Raw genomic sequence first — 24,800 nt, forward strand, 5'->3', positions numbered from 1 at the left:
GGGCGCCGGGGGAGCCTCCATGGCGCGGCGCGGCTCCCGGGGCGGCGGCAGTGCCAGCAGCGGCGTCGGTGGCGGCGGCGGCGCGGCGCTGTTGTGACAGCAGCTTGGCAGCTGGGACTGGCCTGCCTCCTGCCCCGCTCCCGAGCGGGGGGCCCGCGCCGGTGTCCCGGGGGCGCGGCGGCGGCGGCGCTCGCAGAGAGGAGCCGTGGCGGCGGCAGCGGCGGCCGGGGGCAGCCGGCGTGTCACCGCCTCTATGATGAAATTCAAGCCGAACCAGACGCGGACATACGACCGGGAGGGCTACAAGAAGCGGGCGGCGTGCCTGTGCTTCCGCAGCGAGCGGGAGGACGAGGTGAGCCTGCCGAGCCGCCGCGCACGTGGGGCGGGGGGCGCCGCACCCGGCGCGGGCCAGGCTCCCGTTCCGCCGCCATCGGCCGGACCCACCGGGGCCGCGTCCCTTTGTCTGTCCGGGGGGCGCGGGCGCCCACCGGGGGACACCCCCTGCGCACACGGTCATGCCGAGGCTCCCTCCGCCCCGAGGCGGGCAAGGGGGCGACACGCCGGGGCCGTGCGGGTCCCTGCCGGCCGGGGCCGGCGGCGGGCGGTCGCCGCGCGGTCCGGTCCGTGCCGTGCCGGGGGCGGGGCGGGCGCGCCTCTCGCCCACCATCTTGGGGCGGCGGGGCGCACCCACGTGCGCGGCCCCGGCGCCCCTCGGCGGAGAGGGAGAGCAAGGAGGGAGGGGCAGCTCCCGGGACGGGACGGGACGGGACACGACACACGGCACGACACGACGCTGACTGGAACTTCAGGGTTATCCTTTGTGTGCCCGCAACGCGCGGAACACCGGTTAATGTATAATGGCGTGTGGGGGGCAGGGTTGGTGTGTCACCCTGAAGGCGAGCCCTCTGGCCCGAATAGGGTAGGGTAATAAAAAAGCTTGTGCTTGGAAAACTCTGTTTTCCCACCAAGAGAGTAAAATAGGGCTTGGAAATATTTTGTCAAGATGCTCGGGAGTCGGAGGGGTGGTGTTGCGTGTTTGGTTGTAGGTAGCGCTTGCCCGGGATTTTATGTTGCAGCAGAATGGGGTGGTGGCAACAAAGTTGCCCCGTGTTCCGAGCCAAGGTCAATGGCACTGCCCGTTATCTGGGAACTCGGATGATGGTTTCGTTGCACAATTCGTTTGTAGATGTGTCTCAGGCTGGAAGCATACCATTTTCTGATTTCTGTTTTCATTTTCTTGTTTAGTAGCTATTGAAATAACTACAAAGGTTAGGGTTTGGGCTCTTTTTCCTCCCCTTTATCTATGTGCCAGAAGATACTGGTGTCCTCCCCAAGCTGCCAATACGGCAAATGTCTTGCTTAAACATCTACTAAGCAATGTAATGCAGTAGGGAGAGGCCTGATCTCAAAATACGAACACTTGGGTTTAGGCAAAAAATCTGTTCTAGTATATGCCATTCCCTGTGTGGTATACATACAGCCTCGAGACCATGCTGATCAATTTTTTCTAATATTATAAGGGAGAAAGGCCCTCAGCAGGAATCTTGCAAGGTTTTGCTATTGGTCTAGCTTTACTTTGGTTTCTGACACTCCAGCATGCTTCCCCATTTATGTGACTTTAGTATTTATTTTTGGATGCTGCTCCAGCCCAGACTTATTTGGAGTTCAAACACCTCAGCCACTGTAACAGCTTTCTTGCACCAACTGAAGTTGTAAATTCATTGTTGAGGTCACTTTTGTCAGTAATTTCCATTCATTCTTCATTTCCTGATGCAACTTCATGTTTATTCTCTTTCAGTCTTGCATCCACATGAGATCACTGGCTGCTTTTAAATACTGTTGTGTGTAATACCATCTCTGAGGCTAAGGATGATAGCAGCAGCTTTGCTGGGCTGTAAGAGTGGGTGCTGACACTTACTGGATTAGAGTCCTTTATGGTATTGCTGATGGAGTACATGGATGGCTGGCCTGAGGCTGGGCTTTGGCATCATGCAAGTAGACACACTCAAGGGTGAACTAAATGGGATAACACCAAGTCAGATTTAGGACATAGATTAAGTGTGTAGAAACAGTTCAAACTGCTTTCTGACGAGTTATTTCCAAACAAGCAGTGACAACAGCTTGAACTTGCTTAGTAGCTGTTTCCCAATTGCTAGCTTCATCTGTATCAGTACAGAATCTATTCCTTAGAAGTTTGATGCCTGACTGCTGTTTGTGATTAACTTGAATCACCAGCCATGTTCCCCATATTGGCTGGATAAGGCTTGCTTCTATGTTCTTTAACACTGTTGTCCTAGTAAGTTTCTGTGTAGGTGTACCTCAAACTCAGTGTAAGCGTCTTCAGTGTTTCCTTTCTACATCTCTAGAGATTATACCACTGATTTTTATCTGACCTGCATCTCCAGGGTCTTAAAGTGCAGGGTGACTTCCAGTGTGAAGGAACACAGATGTGGTACCTGGGTGTGACTGGGACAAGAGGGGAACAGGAGACTGCTGCAGAAGCTGTTGGGGGCTGGAGAGGAGAAGAACCACAGGGCAATGGATTTTGTAGTTGTTTTGACTTAAAGGATTACTACTCCATAAGCAAATAGTTGCTTGACAGTAGACGAGAGAAAATAGAACAGACGACTGAAAGCAAATTTTAGCAATATATTTCTTTTTAAGAGTCCTAAAATCAAGAAATGCAAATCCCAAGTTTTTTTTTTGTTTTGTTTTTTGTTTTTTGTTGTGTTTTTTTTTTTTAACTAGAGATACTGTCTGCAAGACTCAGTAGCTCTTGTTCTACTTTTCAGCTGATTAGTTTCTCTCTGGAGGAATGAGTATCTACAGCAATCTTCTGATACAAATCCTAGAATTAACCTGTCTTTCTACTTCCATTCTGACTGGCTGAAAGGCCAGTCTGTATCCAGTTGTGCCTATGCTTTAGCTTCTTTTCCTCCTTTCTTGCACTTAGCTTTCTGACATATCTGTAGACAGGAGTCATTCCTTTCTTAGCATTTTTTATGAACTTGAAGTCTTAAAAACTTTTATCTTAAAACAAGTTTTCTCTTTTGATAATCATGGTAGGTGTTGCATCTCCTTCAGTTTGAAAAACGTATCTTTTAATGTGGGCAACACTTGTGGTCACTTTGGATGGGATGTCACTGTATTGTGTAAAAGGTTACTAATACTTCTCTAGCTATAGCAGAAAAAAAATTGTAATAGGACCCATCTTTGTCATGATAGTAAAGCTGTCATGTAGTCATCTTGTGCCTACTGGGGATATCTAAATAACTTGTTCCCACTTTGTGAATTCTCAACTTGCATCAGAAATTCACAGTATGTTGTTCTTAACTGAATGTGTTCCTTCTTTTGTAACTTCAGCATGATATCCTCTGTTGATATCATGACTTACAGGTACTGCCTCTCAATTTAGAGACCCACATTTTCAGTAACAGCTTTTTATGCTCATTGACAAAAATTGGGCAAGTTACTAAAACATTTAATGTCTCTTGTTCATCTATCAAAATCTGCTTGTTATGGCTTCTTGGTCCATTTTCTAACCATACTGCACTTCTTATGCTACCTTTCTATCTTTGCTGACGCTGGTGTTACTGCTGAGTTTCGTGGACAGTAAAGTAACATGTCAATTGAAAAACTGTGGTAGCAAAGCATGAGTTTGACCAAACCCATCTTTTACAGTCCATTGTACATCTATTTATTTTGTTATTATTATATATCTATGCATCTATTTATATTTGTTTTCTGTTTGCTTCTTTATTTCTTAATTTGAAACGTAGGTGGGCTGTAGAATACTGCTTAGGCAAAATTCAGTCTGGTGGTTCCTACAGTTTTAAATACAGCCACTGAACTCCTACTCTTTGGCTACCACACCCTGTCTAATTAGTCTTACCAACAGTCTTTCCTTCTAGACTTAAAATTGTTGAGTCAGTTCTCTTGAGTGTTACAGGCTGGAAACTGGTCTTGCCTGCAGTCCTGCAACCTGTCAAAAGCTTCTGCTTTGTCTTGAGAGCTGGTATTGCAGCTGAAAGTATGTACCTGAAATGATTGATGGTTGTTCAGATGCACCACTGTGAAAGTCCTCCCTTCCTGTTTCTTCAGGTGCTTCCACATGCAACACTTCTGTGTTGGCCAGTTTGATTTAGATTTTGTAGCCTTCGTGGTGTGATATTGTATGATTTAAAAAGAAAAATATCCTAGAGGAAGCCCAAAAAGTCAAGTAACGTGGTCAGTAGCTTTGGGATTTTTTGAGTGTTATAGGACATCTCTTAGACTGCTGTCATTAAAATGTTGCCTGTTTTGGTCTCAGTGCTGTCATTTGGGCTGAAGAGAGAGCAAGATGGCTGGATATGAGCTTAAGTGCTGGCTCTTTTTGTTGTTCTTAATGGAAATAAAACAGTAATTGCAGGCATTATCTGCCCTTTGAATGAAGAAAAAAAAAAAATCCCGGAAATGAAGCAGGAGAAATCCCATGAAAAAATGAAATAAGGCTGTTGTGGGCATGAAGTGCGTGGGGGCTGCAGGCTTTTGAACAAACAAGAAGCTGTTAGGTGTGTGCAAAAAACTGATGGTATTCAGCAGGCTGGGATGGGCTCGTGGATCGCTATATGAGGAAATGCAAGTTTCTCTTGAGCAACTGGGAGTGGATGGCAGCTGTAGAATAAGCCTGCAGGAGAGCCCTCTTGGTACTGTGAGGACCAACTGCTTCCACGGGTTGGAATTGCTTATGCATTCAGTGTTCTGCAAACAGTGGTTTTACATAAAATGCTGCTGTCTTAGGGTCTGGGCAGAGGGTAGACAAGGAAATTCTTGCCTCTCAAAGCAGAGAACAAGTCAAGCCTTTAAAGCAACCAGAACAAATAGTAATAAACATAATTTTTCTAGTAATTTGGATAACTGAAATAATTTTTAAAGCTAATTTAATTTTTCCCCCCATCAGCTACATCTTACTTATACAAATAAATGAGCAGTTATTTTTATCTTGAATATAAACCTTGAGTGCATTCTAATTATTTTGGCATCTGTAACACTGCTTTATATAATCAAGTATGGTATCAAAAGCCCTACTTTAGTTTTCAGCCAGCAGTTGCTAGTGGCAGACCTAAAATCATTTGATATGCAAAAAAAAAAGTCTTCAAGCTTTTCAATTTTTAATTTTGCCTTTGTTGTTCAGCCTTGTACATGAGATGAAAACAGATGGCAATGGTTTTCTTTTACTATTGAGACAGTAGTGAGGAAAAATTTATTGTTGTACACTTATGGGAAATATAGATTGATTTTTTTTTTCCCCCCTGTAGCAGGGCATACACGTGCATGACAACTATTGCTTGAGTTAAAAATTATAGGCTTCCTAGTGTAGTAGCTCCTTTATTAAAGGATAAAGAAAAAAGTAAAATGTTATTTTTATGTGCATTGGTCTAAATTGTCTGAAAACTAGAAAGACCTGTTGTAATGCAATCGGATCCATAAACCAGGGCACAGAGGTATGACTTGGCTACTCTGGCAAAATGAGCTGTTCTAGGAATTATTGTAAATAAACTTGCATAGGGATGAAAGATATTCTATTCCTTGCTTGGAATTTTTCATTTGGTTTCTTTATCCTTCTGTGTAAGCTCTCCGGTGTAAACACACAAATAACGTGTGCTTTAAAATAACATGGGGTATGATTATGGCACGATATTTAAGGCTGGCATGGTCTCCATAGTGATATGGATTACCTAGCTTGCACTGTGATTGTCTAATAGAATATAGGCATATTTTAAAATACCGGAGAATACCTGTATCGATATGCACTTCAAATGCACCATGGTTTTTACTTTTTCTGTCTTATGTCCCTGCCCTGCTAACATATAGGAGGAGTAATTGACTTAGGATAATTTCTGCCTTATATTTTCCTCAGCATTTCTTGATATTTGGACATCATCAATCATGTGGGATGAGCAATATGGCCTCGTGGAAGGTGTCCCTGCCTGTGGCAGGGGGGTGGAACTACTGCATGATCGTGGATGATCTTTAAAGGTCCCTTCCAACCCAAACCACCCTATGAATCTATGATCTGTGCATTGTAGGGGTATAGCACGGGGTATAGCTTGGAAAATCATGACCTATAAACAGCTTCCAAAATGGCTCTTTACTGTCTACAGAGACAGTGTCTGCTTATGGTGTATCCCTGCAGGCTCCTGTGGGGTTCTGCCATGGCTAAAGCTCATGTTAATGTTAAGAAAAATATAATGTTAGGTTGCTATGGTTGGATTTATATCAGGTAATCAACTTAGGATACAAGACACTTGTTTTTATTACTTCCACGGAAAAACAGCTTTCTGCAGGCATTGCATATGCACCTTGCTGTCATGTTGGAACATTTTTAGACAAACTGCAACTCCTTGCAGCAGTGGAAGTCTGCAGGTTTGGCACAGTTGTGGGAATTCATCTGTCCACCATGGTAGAAAGCTTTGGTCTTCATTCATGCATCTTCAGATACTGAAATCAGTCAACCATGACCCATTTTTATTCTGAAACATCAATTTTTTTTCCCATACCTATGGTATTACTTGCCTATGCCATATGGATGTGTTTAATGGGGTGGATAGTTGCTCAAAGTGGGAAACATGGCTGTAGCTAACATCAGGCTAAGATGTCCTGCCACAAAACACTTTTTGCCCTGTTTAGAAGATGCTATCACTTTGAACTAGTAATATTTGTGTTTAGATACTTGAGAAAAATATGCTTATAGCTTACATGCACCATCCGAAGTTTACTTAGAGGATTTAAACTGGTTTCTGATTGCATTGCTGCAGTTGACTCGATGGTTCTCAAAACTTGCACATTTCTGTGGAATTTTTTTCCCACCAGTTTCTGTGAAATAGCAAAGTGGCCAGCTTCTTCAGAAATATATTAAAATCATAGCTAGAGATATGTATGCCTATATACACTCACATATATGCATATGTATGTCTAGGTAGGGGTTGTCGACGTGTGTCCTTAAACATCTTTTGATGTAGATATGTGAGTACACAGACCATAGGTTGATGCTTATTTTTTCCAGTCTTGTTTGTAGAACACTTGAAAAGCTTATTTTAATTCAGTGGCTTTCTGACTTAGTGCTTAAGCCCTTCATTGAAACTAGTCCTATAAATGTAAATACTTTAAAACAAATTTTTGTCTTCAGAGTTGTATGGGGTTTTTTTAAGCATCTCAAAGACAGAAAAGATAACTTGTACTTGTCAAGAAATAACCTTGTCATGTCTTTACCTGTAGCTGAACCATTCCCAAAGACTTGGAGCTCTTGCTTCTGACAAGTGCTGGGAAGCTGATCCCTTAGTCAAACAGCTTATGTTGCTGAGTAACCAATAAAGCCCAGTTCTCCTGCTCAAGATCAGGCCATGGTTTCAAGTTAAAAGAAACAGACAGCAATATGAGTTTTAGCTCTACCTCTGCTACATTATGTGTTTTCTCCCTTGGTCTGTATTAACAAGCAAAGTGGATTTGCAAGTAAATTGGCCCAGCGTGATAAGTAAAACTTCTTTTATAGGCACTTGTGGGAATTTTCTTGTTTGTTTGCAGGTTTGTTTTTTTTTCAGCCAGGAATCTCCTTTTGCCATATCTCTGGGTGCAAGATCTGCACCCTTCATCACACCATGAGACCTGTCACATCTGATTCTCCAAAGCATGCTAAAGCTTAGGGGGAGATCTAATGTTAAAGGTGATTTGAGTGTTTGTTGATGAGAGGAAATGTGTTCTGACTGGCATGCCGTAGTAGTATAGTGCTGTCTATCCTGATATGAACACTTTAGCCAAAGAACAAAATAAAGTACTTTAAATAGCCAGAGGAAGGTACTCAAATTCTGAATCACTATAACATGTTAGCCAAATATGTGAATTTAATGTGAATTAAAAATTTTAAAATAATATAATTTTAATTGGAAGTTGAAATCAAAACCTTCCAAAAAAGACTGTTGTTTCTCTCCTTATTGTCACATAGCCTTAAAATCAGGAGATCTCAAAGGAAAATTAATTTCCAAATCTAATTTTGAAGTATTATAAAATTATATCTGTATTTTGTTCTCATTCCTCTTCAGAGTGGGGGTAAAGTTGCACTGATTGATGTCCAAGCATTGTGCTGCTACTTCGAAAAGTGATCTTTAAGTAAAGTTGGGAGGATATTTCAGATTTTAATATATTGAGTAGACAGAACCCAGTTGTCTGGGATGTGTCCACGATGTGTTCAAGTTAATGAGTGTTACAGAATTAAAATATTGCTAGTTAGCCATTCCTCTGCTGTTTTGCCAGTTCCTGTTCATTGAGACTAAATTATCTTTTTAACCTCTGTCATAGCTGGAAACTGTTTTTCAGTCTGTCATCTTTGAAGTACTTTGCTGGAGGCTCTTGAACTGGCTTAGGCTGATCTGAAATGGGGTAGTTGCAGTTGTGCCTTTCTGCCCCAGTTTGTGCAGCGCTGACCCTTGAATGGCTGTGTCCTGATCAGTGTTGTGTGCGCAGGCTGAAAACTGAGTTTTAATGGACAATCAGTTTTCAGCCAGATCAGCTTCCTGAGCTCATTGTGCCATTGTAAGGGAGAAAGTAAAGATGCCGCAGTCTCGGTTTTTAAAATGCTGTCAAATCTGATCCTAAAGGGTTTATACTAGTTAACTAGATAACTTTGTGCACATTATATCTTTAGGTTTAAAAAGTAATTTTGAAAACTTTTGCAGTAATAAATAAGGACTATAAGCAGTCCCTCTACTGAGAATATTTTTAGGAAGGCAAATGTTCCCTACTAAATGCTGTCTGTGTGGCATTGCTATAGCAAGCTGTAAAGCTCTATTTCATTTTTCAACCTTCTGGAATCCAAAAAGAGGCAATGGCATTCTAGGACAAGGATACCACGTTAGCCTATAGGGAAACTGAGAAACTGTTTCAGAACTACTGAGGCAGTGATTCTTAAAATAGCAAAAAGTGTTAGATAAAGGAAATCTTTTAACTATAGTAGCAGGTTGACATATGCTCTCGAATTCAAGATGTGTGCTTTTGCCTAGAAATTTATATAGTGAATTCTGGAAGTGTGATCCAGTGTTTGTAAGAGGTGCTTTTCCTTACTTCTCAATAGTGTTCCTATGTTGCAGCATTCAAAGTAGTTTCCCAGTGCTTTTTAGGAAGCTCCTAAGCTGAAAACAATTGGAGGTTTAAAGTGTTAGAGAATAATAAAATACTTACTGTTTGTATTCTTCCCTGAGCATCTGTTTATGACCATTTTAAAACAAATCATAGGGGTTGACTGACCTTTTGGCTGTATTTGGATTAAACCATCTTTCTGACTCTTTTAGATGCTTGTAACTTCAGCAGACCAATCAGGTAGGCTAAGTTTCCACACTGAGTGTGCTAAATTGGATTATATTAACTTGCATCAGAATGGGTCCTATTTTTTTTTCAGAGTAGGCTTGGATGTGTTCTCCTCTTAATGCTTCTGATGCCTGTGAAAACATACCGTACATCTACAGGGTTTTGATGCTATTTTGTACTTGGGAGGTACCTTTTAATGCCTTAAAGCACGTGCTTTCTCCTTTCCCTCTCTGTGCAGTGTTTAGTAGTACACCCAAGCAGTGCAGTGTTCTTTGCAGCTGAGTCACACTTGCTCAGTGGTCCTTTGGGAGCGAGGGGTTGATTCTTTTTCTCTTGAACATTATTCCTTTTGACTGCCACCTTTACTATAAGAAAAGGCAGGCTTGCCTCTCTCTATTAGGTAATTCAAACAGCAAGCTGGACATAGCTAGTGAGTGTGATTTGAGGGGAAAAAATGGGGTGTGCAGTGAGGAAGAGAGGGATAGATGTGATTAGGCTGGGAGTAGAGAACTTATATCTAATGACAAATTAGTTATTGTGGAATTGGAATGATGTGTTTTCAACTGTAAGCTTGTTTTTCCTTTTACTTCAGGTTGTGGATGACTTTCTTTTGAAGTCAAAAGAATCCAGCTGGGGTGGGGAGGTGTTCTGTCTAGCAACTTTCAACTTTAACCACGGGTTTTAATGTAAATTGTTTTTTAATACAGTTATTTTTGTAGGCTTTAGTGTCCTACGGTTGAGGAAGATAGAAAACAATGATATTTTATATAAATTTAAACTGTATTCTACTTCTCTAGTGCTTAATAGGAAGAACATATATAATGAGAGTAGCTTGTGGTTGTAATTTGTACTACTGTGAGCTGTTGCCATTTTGGTCTTTGGAATATAGGGCTGCTAACTGTTTCACAAGTGTTTTTTGACTTGAGAACACTAAACAAGCCAAAACTTTTGCATCTTTAGAAATTTTCAGTTGTTTGTCTGCAGGCTTAGCATTTATAGTGGCCAAGTTCCATGATGCCACCTGCACTGTAATTACCTTTGGGTTTTTGGTTAACCATATCATGGTTATGTGTATTGATAGGTGCTTATTACAAGTACGTGAGCTAGCAGTTACTCCTCCTCACTGCACTCAAAGGTCATTGCTATTCCTGGACTTGAAAGCAAGGTGAAATTTGGCTATAACACGTAGTGGAAGAATTTTTCCTTTGTTTCTCTTTGCTGAATTTTGCAGCTTTACATCCTCACTTGGCAGCATTATGGAAAATTATATCTTTTATTAAGGGAAGATGAACTGCTGGATTTTTGCTGCTGATTTTGCACCCTCTTGGCATGTGAGTGCATTGTCAATGAACCACAGCTCTTTGGTGTCTTCATAGTTAAGTGACATTTGTATTTCAGCCGAGTAATTCAGGATGTCTCTTCTGGAGACTTACTGATGGAAAGACCTGAAAACTACATTCACTGCATGGAATGAAAAACAACATACCAAAAACATGGAAGTGATTGCAAGACTGCTTGATACTATGTCTGAAAGAATCTGTGTAGAGTGCTTTTCAGCCTTACTACACAATCTTGCAACTGCTAGCTGTCAGCTCTCAGCATTTGCAGAATCTGATTACCACCGAGTATGTTTTTTGATAGCGTACCCCAGGATGGATGCCTCATGTCCTGGTGGCATTATCATGTGATTAATGTTAATGGGTGAAAAAGATTGTGCATCTGAAGGTCTCAAGGATATATCTTAGTGTGCTCCCTTGGATTCTGTAAAAGCAATAGGAGAATAAAGCATAGAGGAAAAGATGCTTGAGAAAATGCTTCAGTTCCAGGGTTAGTGGAGATTTGGATAGTTACTAAAATGAATTTCCAGGCTGTAATGCTTGGGAGTTCATTGTATATGCAGCTGTAGAGCCTATCTACAAGAGTTAATGTATTTTAATGTTGATTACTTGCTAGATCTATTTGTTTCTGCTTTTAAAAAGGGTAATTTAAAGCTAATAGATGTACAAACACAGCTTGATAGTCTGTTGATCATATTAGCAGTAGTCAACTACTATATATAAACGCATAAAAGATTCCTGGCTTTATGCTACACTACCAAAATGAGAAACCTGATTTATCCCGTAGTAGCAATTAAGAATTTTATGTTTAGCCTTAACTAAACAATTTAAAACTGTTCTTCCAAGCTGGGAATGACTTAATGTGATATAATCATCCTTTTGTTAATTATTGTTGCTATGACTGGAGTGCTAGCTTTATCAGCAGAAAATAATATGTAATGCTTATATCTGGACTCCCATAAGTGAATTCATAACTCACTTTTTACAACTGTTCTTTAAGTACTGCTGACATGGGGTTCTTTGTAGTGATATAGGTGCTTCACCTGTTTAGATTTTTTTTCTAAAATTACATTTAGTAGAGTTGTGTATTCTTTGGAAGTCTGTTAATGCCAGAGGATCCTAGGAAATCAAAACCTTTGGCCGTGAAGATCAAGTTGAGGTGCATTTGTGTCTAACCTTGTTGCTTTGCTAACTTTTTAGGTTTTTAGATAGTTGAGTAAAATATCTGAGTTGACTGGAAAAAAATGAACATTTAGATCACATGCTAAGAATGCTTCTGTACTAACTGTTGTGTTCCTTATTTAGCGTAGGAAAAAATTTGGGGGGAAATTAGTACAGTGGAGAATCCTTCAGAGTAGGGACTAATCTTGACTGCACATAAGGTAAACATTACAAGATGGTACCTATCAGATAAGGCTCTTCCAGGTGCACCTCAGTATGCACAGGCATTGCTGCATTCACAAAGTATGCAGTCATCTTAATTACACTCCTCAGTTCCTGTAGGTGAACCTACAACCTATTTCCATGAGTGCCACATAGTATAAGTAGTAATCATTTCACTGTTGCTGTCATCAGGGAGTCATTTTCCTACTTAATCCAGCAGGGGATAAGTTTAAAGTCCATAAGGGTAGTTGGTGAGGACTGGGACTGTCACTTCAGTCTTCTGGCACCAGTTAAAACTTTAACCTTTAGTCTGAGGTTCTTGTTGCTAGTCTTTTAATTGCTGTTAAAGATTTGAGCACTGACCCTGCCCTTGTACTCCCCACAGTTGTCCTTTGACTTCAGGGTAGGTTTTATGTAAGTATTCCATAGAATATGAAGTGTTTTACTACACAGATGGCTATGACTTACTAATTGGGATGTGACTCAAATACTAGTTAAACTGTTTATTTCCATGTGGTCCTGAATCACGGTCTTTATTTTCATCAACTTCTATTGCAAAATTACTCTAAATACAGTTTGCTGGACAGGTAGATAAAACCTTTTCAGCTCTGAATATTATGAAGGACAGGTCCTATAGACAGGGGGTTTTAAATCAGTGCATATCAAGGATAGGATCAAGTTAGAGTCAAGTGAAATTAAAGTATCTTGGGGAAAAAAATTGTTATTAAATTTAAAAATCAAATTCAATGTGTTGTGGCTTTTCCTCTTACATAAATGTTTAAAAGAAGCCAAATTGGACAAAGGCCAATGAAGTGCTCTCCTTGTATTTCAGTTATGCAATATTGTAGGCATGTCATACTAACATAACACTTCAGTAACTTAAAAGGAAGCTTGTTTCAGACTAAAAATTAGAAATATTTTCAGAAGTCCTTTTTTTTTTCTAAAAGATGCCATTCCACAAGTATTAGTTTAACTTCTATGTGACAAAAATATCTTAATTTTCACACTTTACCATCTATATGATCTGAACACTTGCTCAGTATTGGAGAGTTTTTACTAGATTTTTGTTGTGTGCCTTCATTCCTGTGTGTATTGTCTTCTGTATTCTTCACATTGTGTCTAAGCATCCAGTGAAAGTGTTTGTACAAAAAGATTGCAATGACATTGTCTTGTTTAAGTTGTTTTAAAAAGACTGGATGTTAATTGTTTCACCTTTTTTTACAACTGGTTGCCTATTATGTTTCATTTCTGAAGTCTGTAATCCATCTAGATAGGTGCATTGCTGAAAAAGCAGATATTAGCAATATTCTTGACTTGTGAGCTGTATTTAACAGTCACTTGCAATTATTTATAGGTGCTGTTGGTAAGCAGTAGCCGATACCCAGATCAGTGGATTGTACCGGGTGGAGGAATGGAGCCAGAAGAAGAGCCAGGGGGAGCAGCCGTGAGAGAGGTGTATGAAGAGGTAACAAAAACAAAACAAAGCAAAAAATCCAGCTGCTTTTTCCTACTGCTATCTTCAGATGGCAACAAAGAAGGAAGAGGGAACTACCTCCTTTATCCAGTATTTGATTAAGACCTATGTAGTTGTCAAATTCAAAGAGCTGCAGTTTCGTATTAGAACTGGGGTATGGTGTGCTGAGGTGAACTAATTAACTTAGCTTGCTTCCCAGCACTCTTTCATTTCATAGCTAAATTTCTGTCTACCTTTATAAAAACACTTAATGGAAGCGGAACTGTGACTTTATGCCAAATGACATATTCTAGTAGTGTAACGTTTCTGTATTTGTAAAGAAAATGTTTGACTCGTAGCTCTTCTAAAATGGACTGAAGGTGAACTAACCATCAATGTGTAGCTGCATAAGAAAGAGAAATAAACAGACCCTTGAGGACATTCCAGGCTAAACAGATTAGAAGCTGATCTATCTGAGCAGTTGAGAATTCATACATTTAAGACTGTTTATCTATAAAGAAAGCACCATAGTTTGCCTTTCTATCTCTGCTCCTACACCTAGGCAAAACAGAGCTTTAAGTTGTGATGAATTTAGGCAGTTTCCCACTGCAGTACAATGTTGAAATTTCAAATTCAAAATTCTGGGGTTTCATTTGCTATTTATTTTTCCTAGGAAAACTCTCAAAAATGTTAAATGTTACTTTAAGCCAAGTAAAACTGAAAGAAAAATCAGAATGTCATGCTTGTAAATAGGAGGTATAAGATTTTGCAGAAAGGGGGATGCATCCTGGCAAGTGAGTGAACTACAGGATTTCTACTAGTCTTAAACAATTTTCTCATCCCAGTTTGACTGCTGCTGTTCACAAAATACATTACTGTTCTTGCTAATTAATATGTGGAATCTTTTTTTTTTTTTTTTTTTAGCTGTGCTATCTAGTATCAAAATGAGATCTCTGAACTGCGATTCAGTGACCCTCCTCCCATCTTACACAGAGAACAGACTAGTTCACTATTTAGTGCTCTGAGCAGCCTTCATCATCATGGCTAGGCTTCGCGAATGAAGATTCATGCTGCAAGGTTAAAGCATAAATAAGCACTGGATCAAAGTTGTTCTGGACAGTGTTCAGTTCTGCTGGAGGAGCCAATTTGGACCTACACAAGACATAGTCAGCTACAAGGCAGTCCATTTGAAAGGAGCAAAGGAGCAAAGATTCCAGGAATGAGTCAGCAAACATTTGGGCTTCTAAGCACTAGTAGTACCTCTGGGGAAACTCCTGGCACTTCCTAGTGCCACGAGTTCATGGGTGGGATTAAAACACACAGTCCTATGCTCAGGGTTCTTGTGAACACTGGTAGTTTTAATTGCTGATCTGACCTAAGGAATAGCCCAAGATGAGGGACAGTAAAGTCCCAAGTCCATGTCAAACAAGAGCTGACTGAACTGTACTGTAGTCATACATTTGGGTTTTTCTCTTTGATGGTGAAGAAGGGATGATCTTGAAGGGACTATGCTTCTTATGATATTCCAGAATATGACACAAAGTGCCTGCTACATTCAGCTTTGAGCTGTGCTTGCAAATGCATAAAGACTTTTCAAAGGCTAGAGGCTTTAATAAGCAAAAATCATTTGGTGACATTTGTTCTACACTTTCATACTTTCTGGGGTTTAATAGCTTGTGTAGCTGATCAGCCTTAAAAGCTCATGCCTTAAATTAAAATATTTTTGAACTACATATTCTTGAATCTTAAGTGCTTCCACAGGATTGCAAAGTGCCATATTTAAAGAAAAAACAGGTTTATTTAGGGTTTTGAGCCATGGAAATTCATACTGACCTTTCTAGAGATAAATGTCCTTTCTATTTTTATACTGAGGTCAATGTCACCTGGCAAGCTGGTTACAGTACAGTGAACTGTTAAGAGTTTTGTGAATGAATAAACTTCAAAGAACACACATTGGCACTCGTTTGAAATGTTTCTTCAGTATTAGGTCATGCACAAACTAAGCATTATTTTCTATTAATTTATTTAAATGGATAAAATCATAGCATTATAATGGCATTTCTGAACAGGAGTGCTGATATCCCACTGGCTCTAAATATCCCTCGTTTTGACACCAACAGTAGTGTATTTAAAATCTTTGTTTTAAAACCCAAGCAAAGATCTTTGTAATCAGTTGTTTCATAGTCTCCCTGTGTACATGACTCCGGATTTTTGTTTTATCCTTAAGTTCTGTTCACGTTAGTGATATGGGGTTTTAGCTCTACTGAATATTTAGAATGTTTCATTTAAGTTTGTCTGATATTTCATAGGTTACAGGAACTTGACAGACTATTTTAATTATTTAGATAAAATAAACATTTACAAACCCGAAAGTAAGGTACGAAAATCAAGTTGCTGTATAAAGCAATCCCAGGGTATTAAATGTATTAAACCTTTTCTAAATGAGGATCTACTATTAATGAATCTGGAGCTTAGTCTTTAATTGCATAGTATGAAAGATAAAAGTAAGTTGATTGCACATGCATTGTTCAAAGAAAAATGACAAAAATGAGTGGCAAGCTGATGATGTCCAGCCTTGTCAATGGAGGAGCACCTTCTCACTCCTTTTCTTGCTCCATCTCACAAAAGACTCTTGCTTTGTTTGTGCTTAGTAGTATATTGAAATGTCCTCTAGAAAATATGCAATTTCCTGACCTGTGTGAATATAGCTTTTGAGAAGAAGAGGCTGATCCTGAAGGTTAATCTGGTGCAACAATGAAAATGGTAGTAATATTATCTAAGACCTCTCATGAGAAATAGAGGAATCTGCTTCAGTGAGCATCTGATATTTAAAAAATTATTGGATGCTAAAGAGTAGGACTAGGTAGACCCTTCAGGAAATAAATTAATAAAGCACCCTTTCAGCTGAAAGATTATGGCAGATACAGTGAAACAATTTGTTTTATAAGACTATACAAAAAAGGGGCAGGAATAGTCTTGCACTGTGCTTTCAGGAGTGTAGCCATTAAAGTACTGTCCAACACATCCCAGAGTTAAAAATAACTCCAATCTTTCAGATTTTAAACAGCTTTCTGCCCGGGTAGACTGTTAGCTTAAAAATTAAACTGCAGCATGACTCTTGCTCCATCTACAGGAAAAAGGCAAGTCTGACGCAATTCTGAGAGTGCTGTACCTCTAGAGCTGCCAGCAGGAATGACCTCCAGGCCAGAAAGATTATGGGATGAAGTAGATAGTTTTCCCTCTTGTGGCCAGATTTAGGCTAATTCTAAAATACATGTATAAAATTCAGATTTGAGGTCTTATTTCCATAGTAGTTAGACTTCCTTAGGTAATTGTTCTGGAGAAGTGTAGCACTTTAAATTTAAGAGCTTGTCTGTCAGAAGAAGCGCTGGGGGGTTTTCAGGCTCTTCTCCTGAAGTTCAGACTTCCTTACATGCTTATAACAGCCTATAGGTTCTGTTTACTTGAAGAACCATATTTTAACAGTCATGAGTACATAAAGACCAGAGGAAGAAGTATGTTTTTATGAGAAGCAAAATGCTTCCAAGTCTAGAACTTAACCAATGCACTGGATTAGAAGCTTACCAGTGGGAAATGGGGAACTTCATTTGACATTCTGGGGATAAAGCTGAAGTGTTTCTTGGTCCTCTGGCACTTAGTTTTGACACATTTTGAAGGAACGACATTACGATAAGAACTTGAAGGAAATGTTTTTGCTAGCAAAAGACTTAAAAGATCACTGTCAAATTTAAGATACTTTTAAAACCATGAAGATGATTGAGTTGAATATATTACTTTCAGAGAAAAATCATGGGACTTCTAATTACTACCTTTTTACACTTGTAGGTGTAGAGGTTTTCAGAAGACACTGCTGTTTGCAGGAACAATGCTACATTTTGGAAGCATGTATCCTTGACTAGAGAGTAACTAGACATCAGTGACAGTAACCACCTTTATATAGCAACAGGTGGTTGCAGCGGAGCTTCATTACAAGCTTTGGGGAGTTTTTACACTCAGTGTAATGGAGTGCTTCTAATCACTTCATTCCGAATTACTCAGCTAAGAGTATTTGTTTAAACAACTGATTTCCTTGGAGGGAGAAAGGAAAAACTGTTAAATAAATTACACTTAGAGTAACACTGATAAATTCACATCGTGACTATGGGGTGCTAATAAGTTGAAAAAACTTCTCTATGACAGTTGTTCTGTATTGATAAACTTAGCTGGTCGTGGTAGTTTTGTCATGTGTTAAATACTAGTTGTCAGACTCTCACTTAGCAGCTCAGAGAAGCCCTACTCTGTCTGTTGATGAGATTTTGTCCTTCCACAATCCTGCTGCCATAGACCTGCCTTCAAAAATCTTTGTAATGTAAATAAGGCCTTGGCCAGGACTTCTAAAAGAATTAAAGAATATTAAAAGTTTAAGGGGAGGTTGGGATCATGGACTGGGGAGGCAGTTATTTGGGTTTGAGGTGAGGAGTCACCTCTTTTTCTCCCTCTGCTGGAGCATAGTCTCCTTCAGTGCAGTTTCCTAGTACTTGGAAAAGCTTATTTTAACATTTGAGAAACTTCAGAGTCTGTACTTGCCTCACTGTCCTGCCCCTGTGCCATATATTTAAGTATATTAAACAATCTTGTTCTCTGCTGCAACTTCAGGAAATAAATGAAGTTACAAAACTTGTGCAGCTAAAGCTGCACACTTGGACAGTTGAAGTATTAAAGAAACACTAATCACATGGATTCATGTGTACTTTTGATAGAATAGGATAATGGGAAATTACTTTTTCTAGTTGTTCAGATTTCTACATTGTGGCAAAGTGAAGGATATAATAATTCTAGATAGTGCTGAATGAGAAGAAAAGCAAAAATTGAGAACAGAAGCATAAGTTTGTAGTCTTTTAGGTTCTGCTTCTCTTTTTTAAAAGGTACTCTAATGTTGAGGAAATTAGGACTCATCAGTGAAACTTATACTTCCTCAGCATGTTCCTTTAGGCTTATAAGTGATTTTTCATTACCCAGTGTAAAGCACAAGCAGTTTTTGCTACCTGTTGTTGCAAAGCTTACCCTTTCAGACCAAAATAAGGGCCTGCCACTTTTCTAATTAATGTGCTGCCTAATCACTTATCCAGCAGGTCTAGTTATGCATTTCAGTTTCATGAGCTCTAACAGGTTATCACAGCTGACAAATAGAATATTGTATGTAGTTCTGCATTAACTTCTCGTCTAGCTCTTGCTCTAGATTAACAAAATACTTGATGAGTTGCACGGGCTGATATCAGACTTCCTTCATCAAAACAGCTTAATAAATAACACCAGCCATCTGCTTTCTTTAAAAAGACAGTCACAGTAAACATTCACTTGTAATACTTTGATTAGACTTATTGCTAAAGCCTGTCCAGTTATTTGTCAGAGGTTCTCATTAAAATGTAATTAAGATCCATATGGTCCTTTTATATAAAGATGTAAGACATCAATAATTGTCTCTGGATAAAGCTAGAAGCAAAGACTGAAGATTAGAAAATGTCATCTTAGTGCTAGGAAGCCCTATTTTAAATATTGGTTATACAACAAGCCAAAAAAATCTAAATATGGCTTTGTCTGCCAGTAGGCAACATATGCCTTTGTGTCTCAGGCGTATGGACTGAGTTTTGTTTAGAATAATGGATGATCCTAAGCTATGTGTGTTGGAAGAGGCATTATATATTACTTTTGGAAAAGCAAACCTTAGAATCTTAGTAGAAAGTAATGACCATCTGAACTGGATTGATAAAAATCACTAAGCTCAGGATGATACACACAGGGATTGTTTTAAAATGCTGGAGTAAAACTCTGAATTTAAAGCCTTTTGTAATATTACTAGCTAGAAAAAGAGTTCAAAAATGTAGAGAATAAGGGTTATAAATTTGGATTTCCAATTACATGCCAAAAGCTACACTTTTATATGAAAGAAGTCATTATGCTGCAAGATCCATGCAATTAGCTACAGTTTAATTTGTTATTGTATTTTGAAGACTTGTACATAAGTTTCTTGTCCTATCTACTTTCCTGGATTATTTCAGTATTGGATATCATTTATATATTTAATAAAATACACTACACAAAGAATGTGGTAAGTAATACAGTATTTTGGTCTGGATGGAAAACTTGAAAGATTTATTCATTCTTTGATCCACTCATTAGGACAAGCTTTTGTACCCTACTACTCATAAGTACTCTGAATCTAGAAACTTCAGAAGCACTGCAGCACTATCTAGTTAAAACACTTGCCTAAATAACCCTAATAAGGAGGAGCATGCTAATGTAGAAGAATGGTACTGATATTTTAGTTTTTTGAATTAATACCTCATGCTAATGCTTTTTCCTGTTTCTTTTGTAGGCTGGAGTAAAGGGGAAGCTAGGCAGACTACTTGGGATATTTGAGGTGAGCTATTTCTTTTAAGTTTTAAAAAACAGTGGGGGGTTGTTTGTGTTTTTTTGTGAAAATTGATAAACTGCAACATCAGACTTAAGTTTATAAGTATTACCTTCCTTTAAGTATTATATATCCTAATAAGTATTACCTAATTTTGCAGTGCTACTGGACATGCTACATTAGACAGACTGTAGTTGTTACAGTATGTGTGAAGATTTGAATAGGAAGAGTTCAAACTACTTATTCCAGTTTCTCAGAATTACAGAATATTCTGAGTTGTAAGGGACCTAAAAGGATCCTTGAGTACAGCTCATAACTGAATGGCTCATACAGGGATCAACCTCACGACCATGGTGCTATTAGCACCATGCTCCAACCAACTGAGCTCATCTTGGGATCATTTTGTACTTTTACTGGAAAGATTAAATTAGTACTTGGACAACACCTAGATGGAAAAAACAAACAAAAAAACCAAACAAGATAAACAAAAACACCAGCAAAGCAACAACATTGATAGCTTTAGGATTTCTAAAATATCACAGTTGCCTTCTTTGGGGTGCTCTTTTGACTCTTCCTCCCTGGTTAGATTTTGCTTAAGTAATTTAATCCTAACTTTCACACAGCTAAATTGATGGGTCTGTATACGAAGCATCTCACTGTGGCATTGATTCACTAAAAAGGCTAAGGCTTTGGATAACAGATAAATCTAACCTTCAGCAAATTATGTAGTTCAAAACTTCTGTTTCATAGTGTAAACATCAGATTTAGAACTACTGACAGCAAGAGGATGCACGCTAGATAGATCTCTCCTTTAGTGTTAGTGTTGCCCACTTCTGCTCAGGTTCTAGACAGAAGTAGACTGGTGTTGGTAATCTTCAGCTTCTAATACATCCAGTGTTATTATGTTGTGCTGAATATTAAGTGGAATTCCCTTAGTTAGGTACAAATCTTCACCCAGAAGTAGTGTGTTCCTGACAGGGATTTCCTGTCTGAAATATACAGTGATATAGGCGTTCCATTGCGAGAAGTATGGAAGCCATGACACAACTGGAGAAGCTCCTGTTTGTAGTTAGTAGCACTCACCTTTCTTCTGATGTGTTTTGGGTTTGAGTACAACTGGATGGGTCTTACACATTAAAAACTTGTCTTTGTTTTAACTCTGCTAGTCAATCTACAGAAGTATTCTCCACTTCCCAGCTCAGACCAAAAAAAGACCAGGATATCTATCATGTTATTGCCTTAAAACAGGGGCTGCAAAGGATGGTGATTCATTGGTAATTCAGCTATATGTTTTTCTGAAGGCATCAGCCACCAGCCAGACCAGAAGAAAGAAAAATCTGGGTTGTGTCACTTTTTTAGGTTACTTCTAATTTAAATCAAGGCCCTACTTCAGTTTCACAACACGGCCCCACAAACACTTTTTAGTACCACTGAGGGGGCCACACCTTGTGACCTGGGGATGGAACTAAGTAAAGATGGAAATCAGTGCTGCTGCTGAATCCTTCTATTCTGGAATTACAGCCAGAAAGAATACATGGTATAGATGTATCTATTCCAGGTAATAGTGATGCTAACAAAGAACTCGCTTAGAATTTTTATTTCCTAGTAAAGCACAACAGTCTAAAACTATATTGAGCTTGTAGTGAAAAAAATAGGAACAAATAGAAACACAAGGATACAACCATCTATAAGAGGAGCTAGGCCATAACATCTCTTGGTTCTTAATATAGTTGTAATTGTAGATGTTCCTCAGTTTTTTAGGAGCTTGGCCCTTTTCCAAGTAGAAGGATGGTTTGATTAGTCAGTCAGCACCTCAAACACTGTCACTAGCCTGCTTTGGAGCTAGCAGGGAGTAATGTCCATTTACTTGGCTGCAGAACATCAGCCTTGCCCTGAGCAGACCACCTCTGTCAGCCTGTTTGACCTGCCTTGTGCAAAACACGTGCCTTCTGAAGAGGTGTTAGTGCCACGATTGTGGCACATGTGTCAAATGAGCAGGTGGTAATGAGTTTTGCATTTGTCACCAGTGCAAGCACAGGCTATTTAATTTGCCTCCCTTAATGAGTGAAACTTTATAGCCAGCATTGTGTAGATGACCTGGATGACCAAAAACATACTTTGGTCACAACTTCACAAGTTTCGAAATTGTTTGCGTTGTCTTTGGCTTGGTTGGGGTTTTTTAGCCTAGTAGAACAGAATAGATGTTTCAAATAAAACTTTTGTTTTCCCATCACTTTGGGTCTTGTCAGTACAGATGCTTGTTTAGTCAAAAGCCAGGTTTGCTGGCAAGTATCCTTTACAGGTAAGTGATTTTTAATCTTATAGTTGTGGTAAATCTGTAAGTTATTTTGCTGAGAATTAAAACTTCTACTTCTAATATTCAAGCAGAACCAGGATCGGAAGCATAGGACGTATGTTTATGTTCTTACTGTGACGGAAATCCTGGAAGACTGGGAGGATTCAGTTAATATAGGTAAATTAATTCTCTGTCCTCATGCTACACCTAAAAATGTATTAAGCAGACTTCTTTCATTTTTCCGAAGCGATTTGTATAATCTGGGGGGAATACTAATTCTATTCTAGAAACACAAGTTATTGAATGCTGTTCTTCCACTCTTAGTACACATATAACTAGGGTTGCTTCCAACACATTGTGTTACATTAGAGTATTCTAAGTATTAGGATGGAATAAGTGTCATTATTAGTTTGGGACACAGCTTGTAATTTTTTTAAAGGCCAAATACTATACTGTTGTTTTTTCCTTAAAAAGTAGAATGTGTTGCTGTCTGAAATGCTTTATCTTAAACAAGCAGTTTATATATGTTCACCTGTAATGCTGTAAGACCAAATGAAAAATAGAATTAATCCCACTTTTAATAATACTATCCTTGACCTTGTCTATAAGTATTTTCAGAGACCTTGAATTTTGAAGGATGGACTTTAAAAAAACAAAAGATGGTCCTAGGACGATCATAGTAGGATTAAGTCTTGAAACTTTATAACATAAACATATTTCTGGTATAAAGTATATTATTTTCTAAAACTTACGCTAACCTCAGTAACTCCATAAGTGGATATATATATGAAGATTTTTGAATATGAAACACTCTTTTGAAATCAGACCAACCCATTCTTCTGTAACTTCATACATGCAATGTTCAGTCTGAAGACTGGTTTTCTGCTAGGCATGACAACGTAAGAAGGCAGTATCAAGTAATTTAAGTTATATCATCCTTTTCTCTAATGACTAGATGTGGCTTTTTGAGCATATGAACGGTCATATAAATTTCTGTCCAGCATCTTCTTCAAGAGTGTTATCACAAAGGCTTTATTATGAATTGCATTTTAGTAAGCTTGAGTGAATCTCTTGCATTCATCAGTTCTTTCCCGGTCTTTGCATTCTCTTTTTGCCTGACAACCTCAGCTTCCAAAGAACTGGGAAAAAGTGAATGACTAGATAGCAACCAATGCTGCTGTTTAAATTTTGTAACTCTGTTCTTCCTCATTCAGGAAGGAAAAGAGAATGGTTTAAAGTAGAAGATGCAATCAAGGTCCTTCAGTGTCACAAGCCTGTTCATGCAGAGTATTTGGAAAAACTGAAACTGAGCTGTTCACCCACCAATGGAAACTCTGGGGTTCCCCCTCTTTCAGATAATAACTCCTTATATGTCACTTCTGCACAGACTTCTGGGTTGCCCTCTACTGTGAGATAAACATTTGGATTACCTTTTCATTCATGTCATCACATCGGGAGACATCTATGATCACATGTAGGCATCTGTATAATTGTCAGTTCTAAGTGAAATATGTGAATGTGTCATCATGTCAAATTTATTTGAACATGTTTTTCTTTTTTAACAATGTAAAATAGTATTTCAGCAAACCAAAGCCATATAGGGATTTTTTTAAGATGCCTTAATAGGCCATGAAAAAAAAAAAAAAAAAAACTTGAGTATATAAATTTCCATGTCTGCTAAAATAAAATATGCATCTCAGTGGTGTTCAGCTTATTTAAGACTTGTGAGTTTTAGTCAGTAGTTAAAGCTTGAGCAAATAGTCTTATACTAAACTCTTATTTGGTATCCACAGATGAAGTGCCAGGATCTTAAGCTGGCAGTAATTGAGTAAATGGATGTGCTGAAGGCAGAGATGCATAAGGGTGACTACAATAAAGCACTAAACCACATTCAGCCTGTCAAGAGCAAAGGGTACCGACACTAAGCACTGCTTGCCTCAGTTACCCAAAAGGTTGCCTTGTCCTATGCAATCTTCATGCAATGTATAACTAGAGCAAGAATAATAACTTTGTCTTGCAGCTACCAAAAGTATCCACTATACTTTCGTTTCATCACGTGGTCAGCTGATGAACTGTCAGAAGACTTGTGTGAAAAAGCATTGTAGCTCCCTCTTCCACCCACTTTTTTAACTTATAATATTGATACATGTTTTGTTCACGGTATAATTACACTGCAGGTTCCAAAAACTTCTAATCTTCACTTAGAAGCATCTAATGTAGTGTTCCTGCAGTCTGTTACAATTTAAAAATGTTTGGAAGACAGTAAGACTTAGCCAGGGGGCACCATTAGGTTACAGAGGTGTCTGTTAGCAAAGCATGTGTTGAGGTGTCTTGCCCTGCAAGGAGCTCATAGTGCTACCTCCAGAGCTTGGGACAGGTGTGTTGATACTTATTCCATTAGTAGAGAAAGAATACTCCTTTGTCTTATTCAGAGGGTGAGTGTGCTGAAAACCCCAATTTTAAGTTAATTATTAGATCTTTCAGCTCTCCTCTTTTAACATCAATTTCTTTAGATTCTTGAACTAAAAGCTGGCCTCTTAATAAAAAGTTAGTTGGAATGAATGAGGTACAGCTGACAAC

The 24,800-nt window shown here is 38.9% G+C and overlaps 1 protein-coding gene across 2 annotated transcripts; it reads left to right on the forward strand.

The window, feature by feature from the left end:
- On the forward strand, positions 1-24,132 carry NUDT4 (nudix hydrolase 4). Of its 2 annotated transcripts, none has more exons than XM_027893460.1 (5): positions 1-352; positions 13,414-13,524; positions 19,889-19,933; positions 22,313-22,397; positions 23,435-24,132. In XM_027893460.1, the coding sequence occupies exons 1-5, from the start codon at positions 254-256 to the stop codon at positions 23,635-23,637; spliced, it is 543 nt and encodes a 180-aa protein (XP_027749261.1). In that variant the 5' UTR covers positions 1-253; the 3' UTR covers positions 23,638-24,132. The 2 variants fall into 2 exon arrangements, with proteins under 2 accessions (XP_027749261.1, XP_027749260.1); XM_027893459.1 differs by having other exon boundaries at positions 107-352; positions 22,310-22,397.
- The last annotated feature ends 668 nt before the right edge of the window (positions 24,133-24,800 follow it).

This window comes from Empidonax traillii, unplaced genomic scaffold (genome assembly GCF_003031625.1).
Source record: "Empidonax traillii isolate 1590-97213 ecotype Southwest subspecies unplaced genomic scaffold, ASM303162v1 scaffold389:size961896, whole genome shotgun sequence".
Classification (NCBI taxonomy): domain Eukaryota; kingdom Metazoa; phylum Chordata; class Aves; order Passeriformes; family Tyrannidae; genus Empidonax; species Empidonax traillii.

Excerpts from the sequence above, each read along its gene's own strand:
- NUDT4 (XM_027893459.1), top strand. The coding sequence starts at position 254 with ATGATGAAATTCAAGCCGAACCAGACGCGGACATACGACCGGGAGGGC. Across the intron at positions 13,525-19,888 it reads TGAGAGAGGTGTATGAAGAG|GCTGGAGTAAAGGGGAAGCT; the intron begins GTAACAAAAACA and ends TTTCTTTTGTAG. Across the intron at positions 19,934-22,309 it reads GACTACTTGGGATATTTGAG|CAGAACCAGGATCGGAAGCA; the intron begins GTGAGCTATTTC and ends CTAATATTCAAG.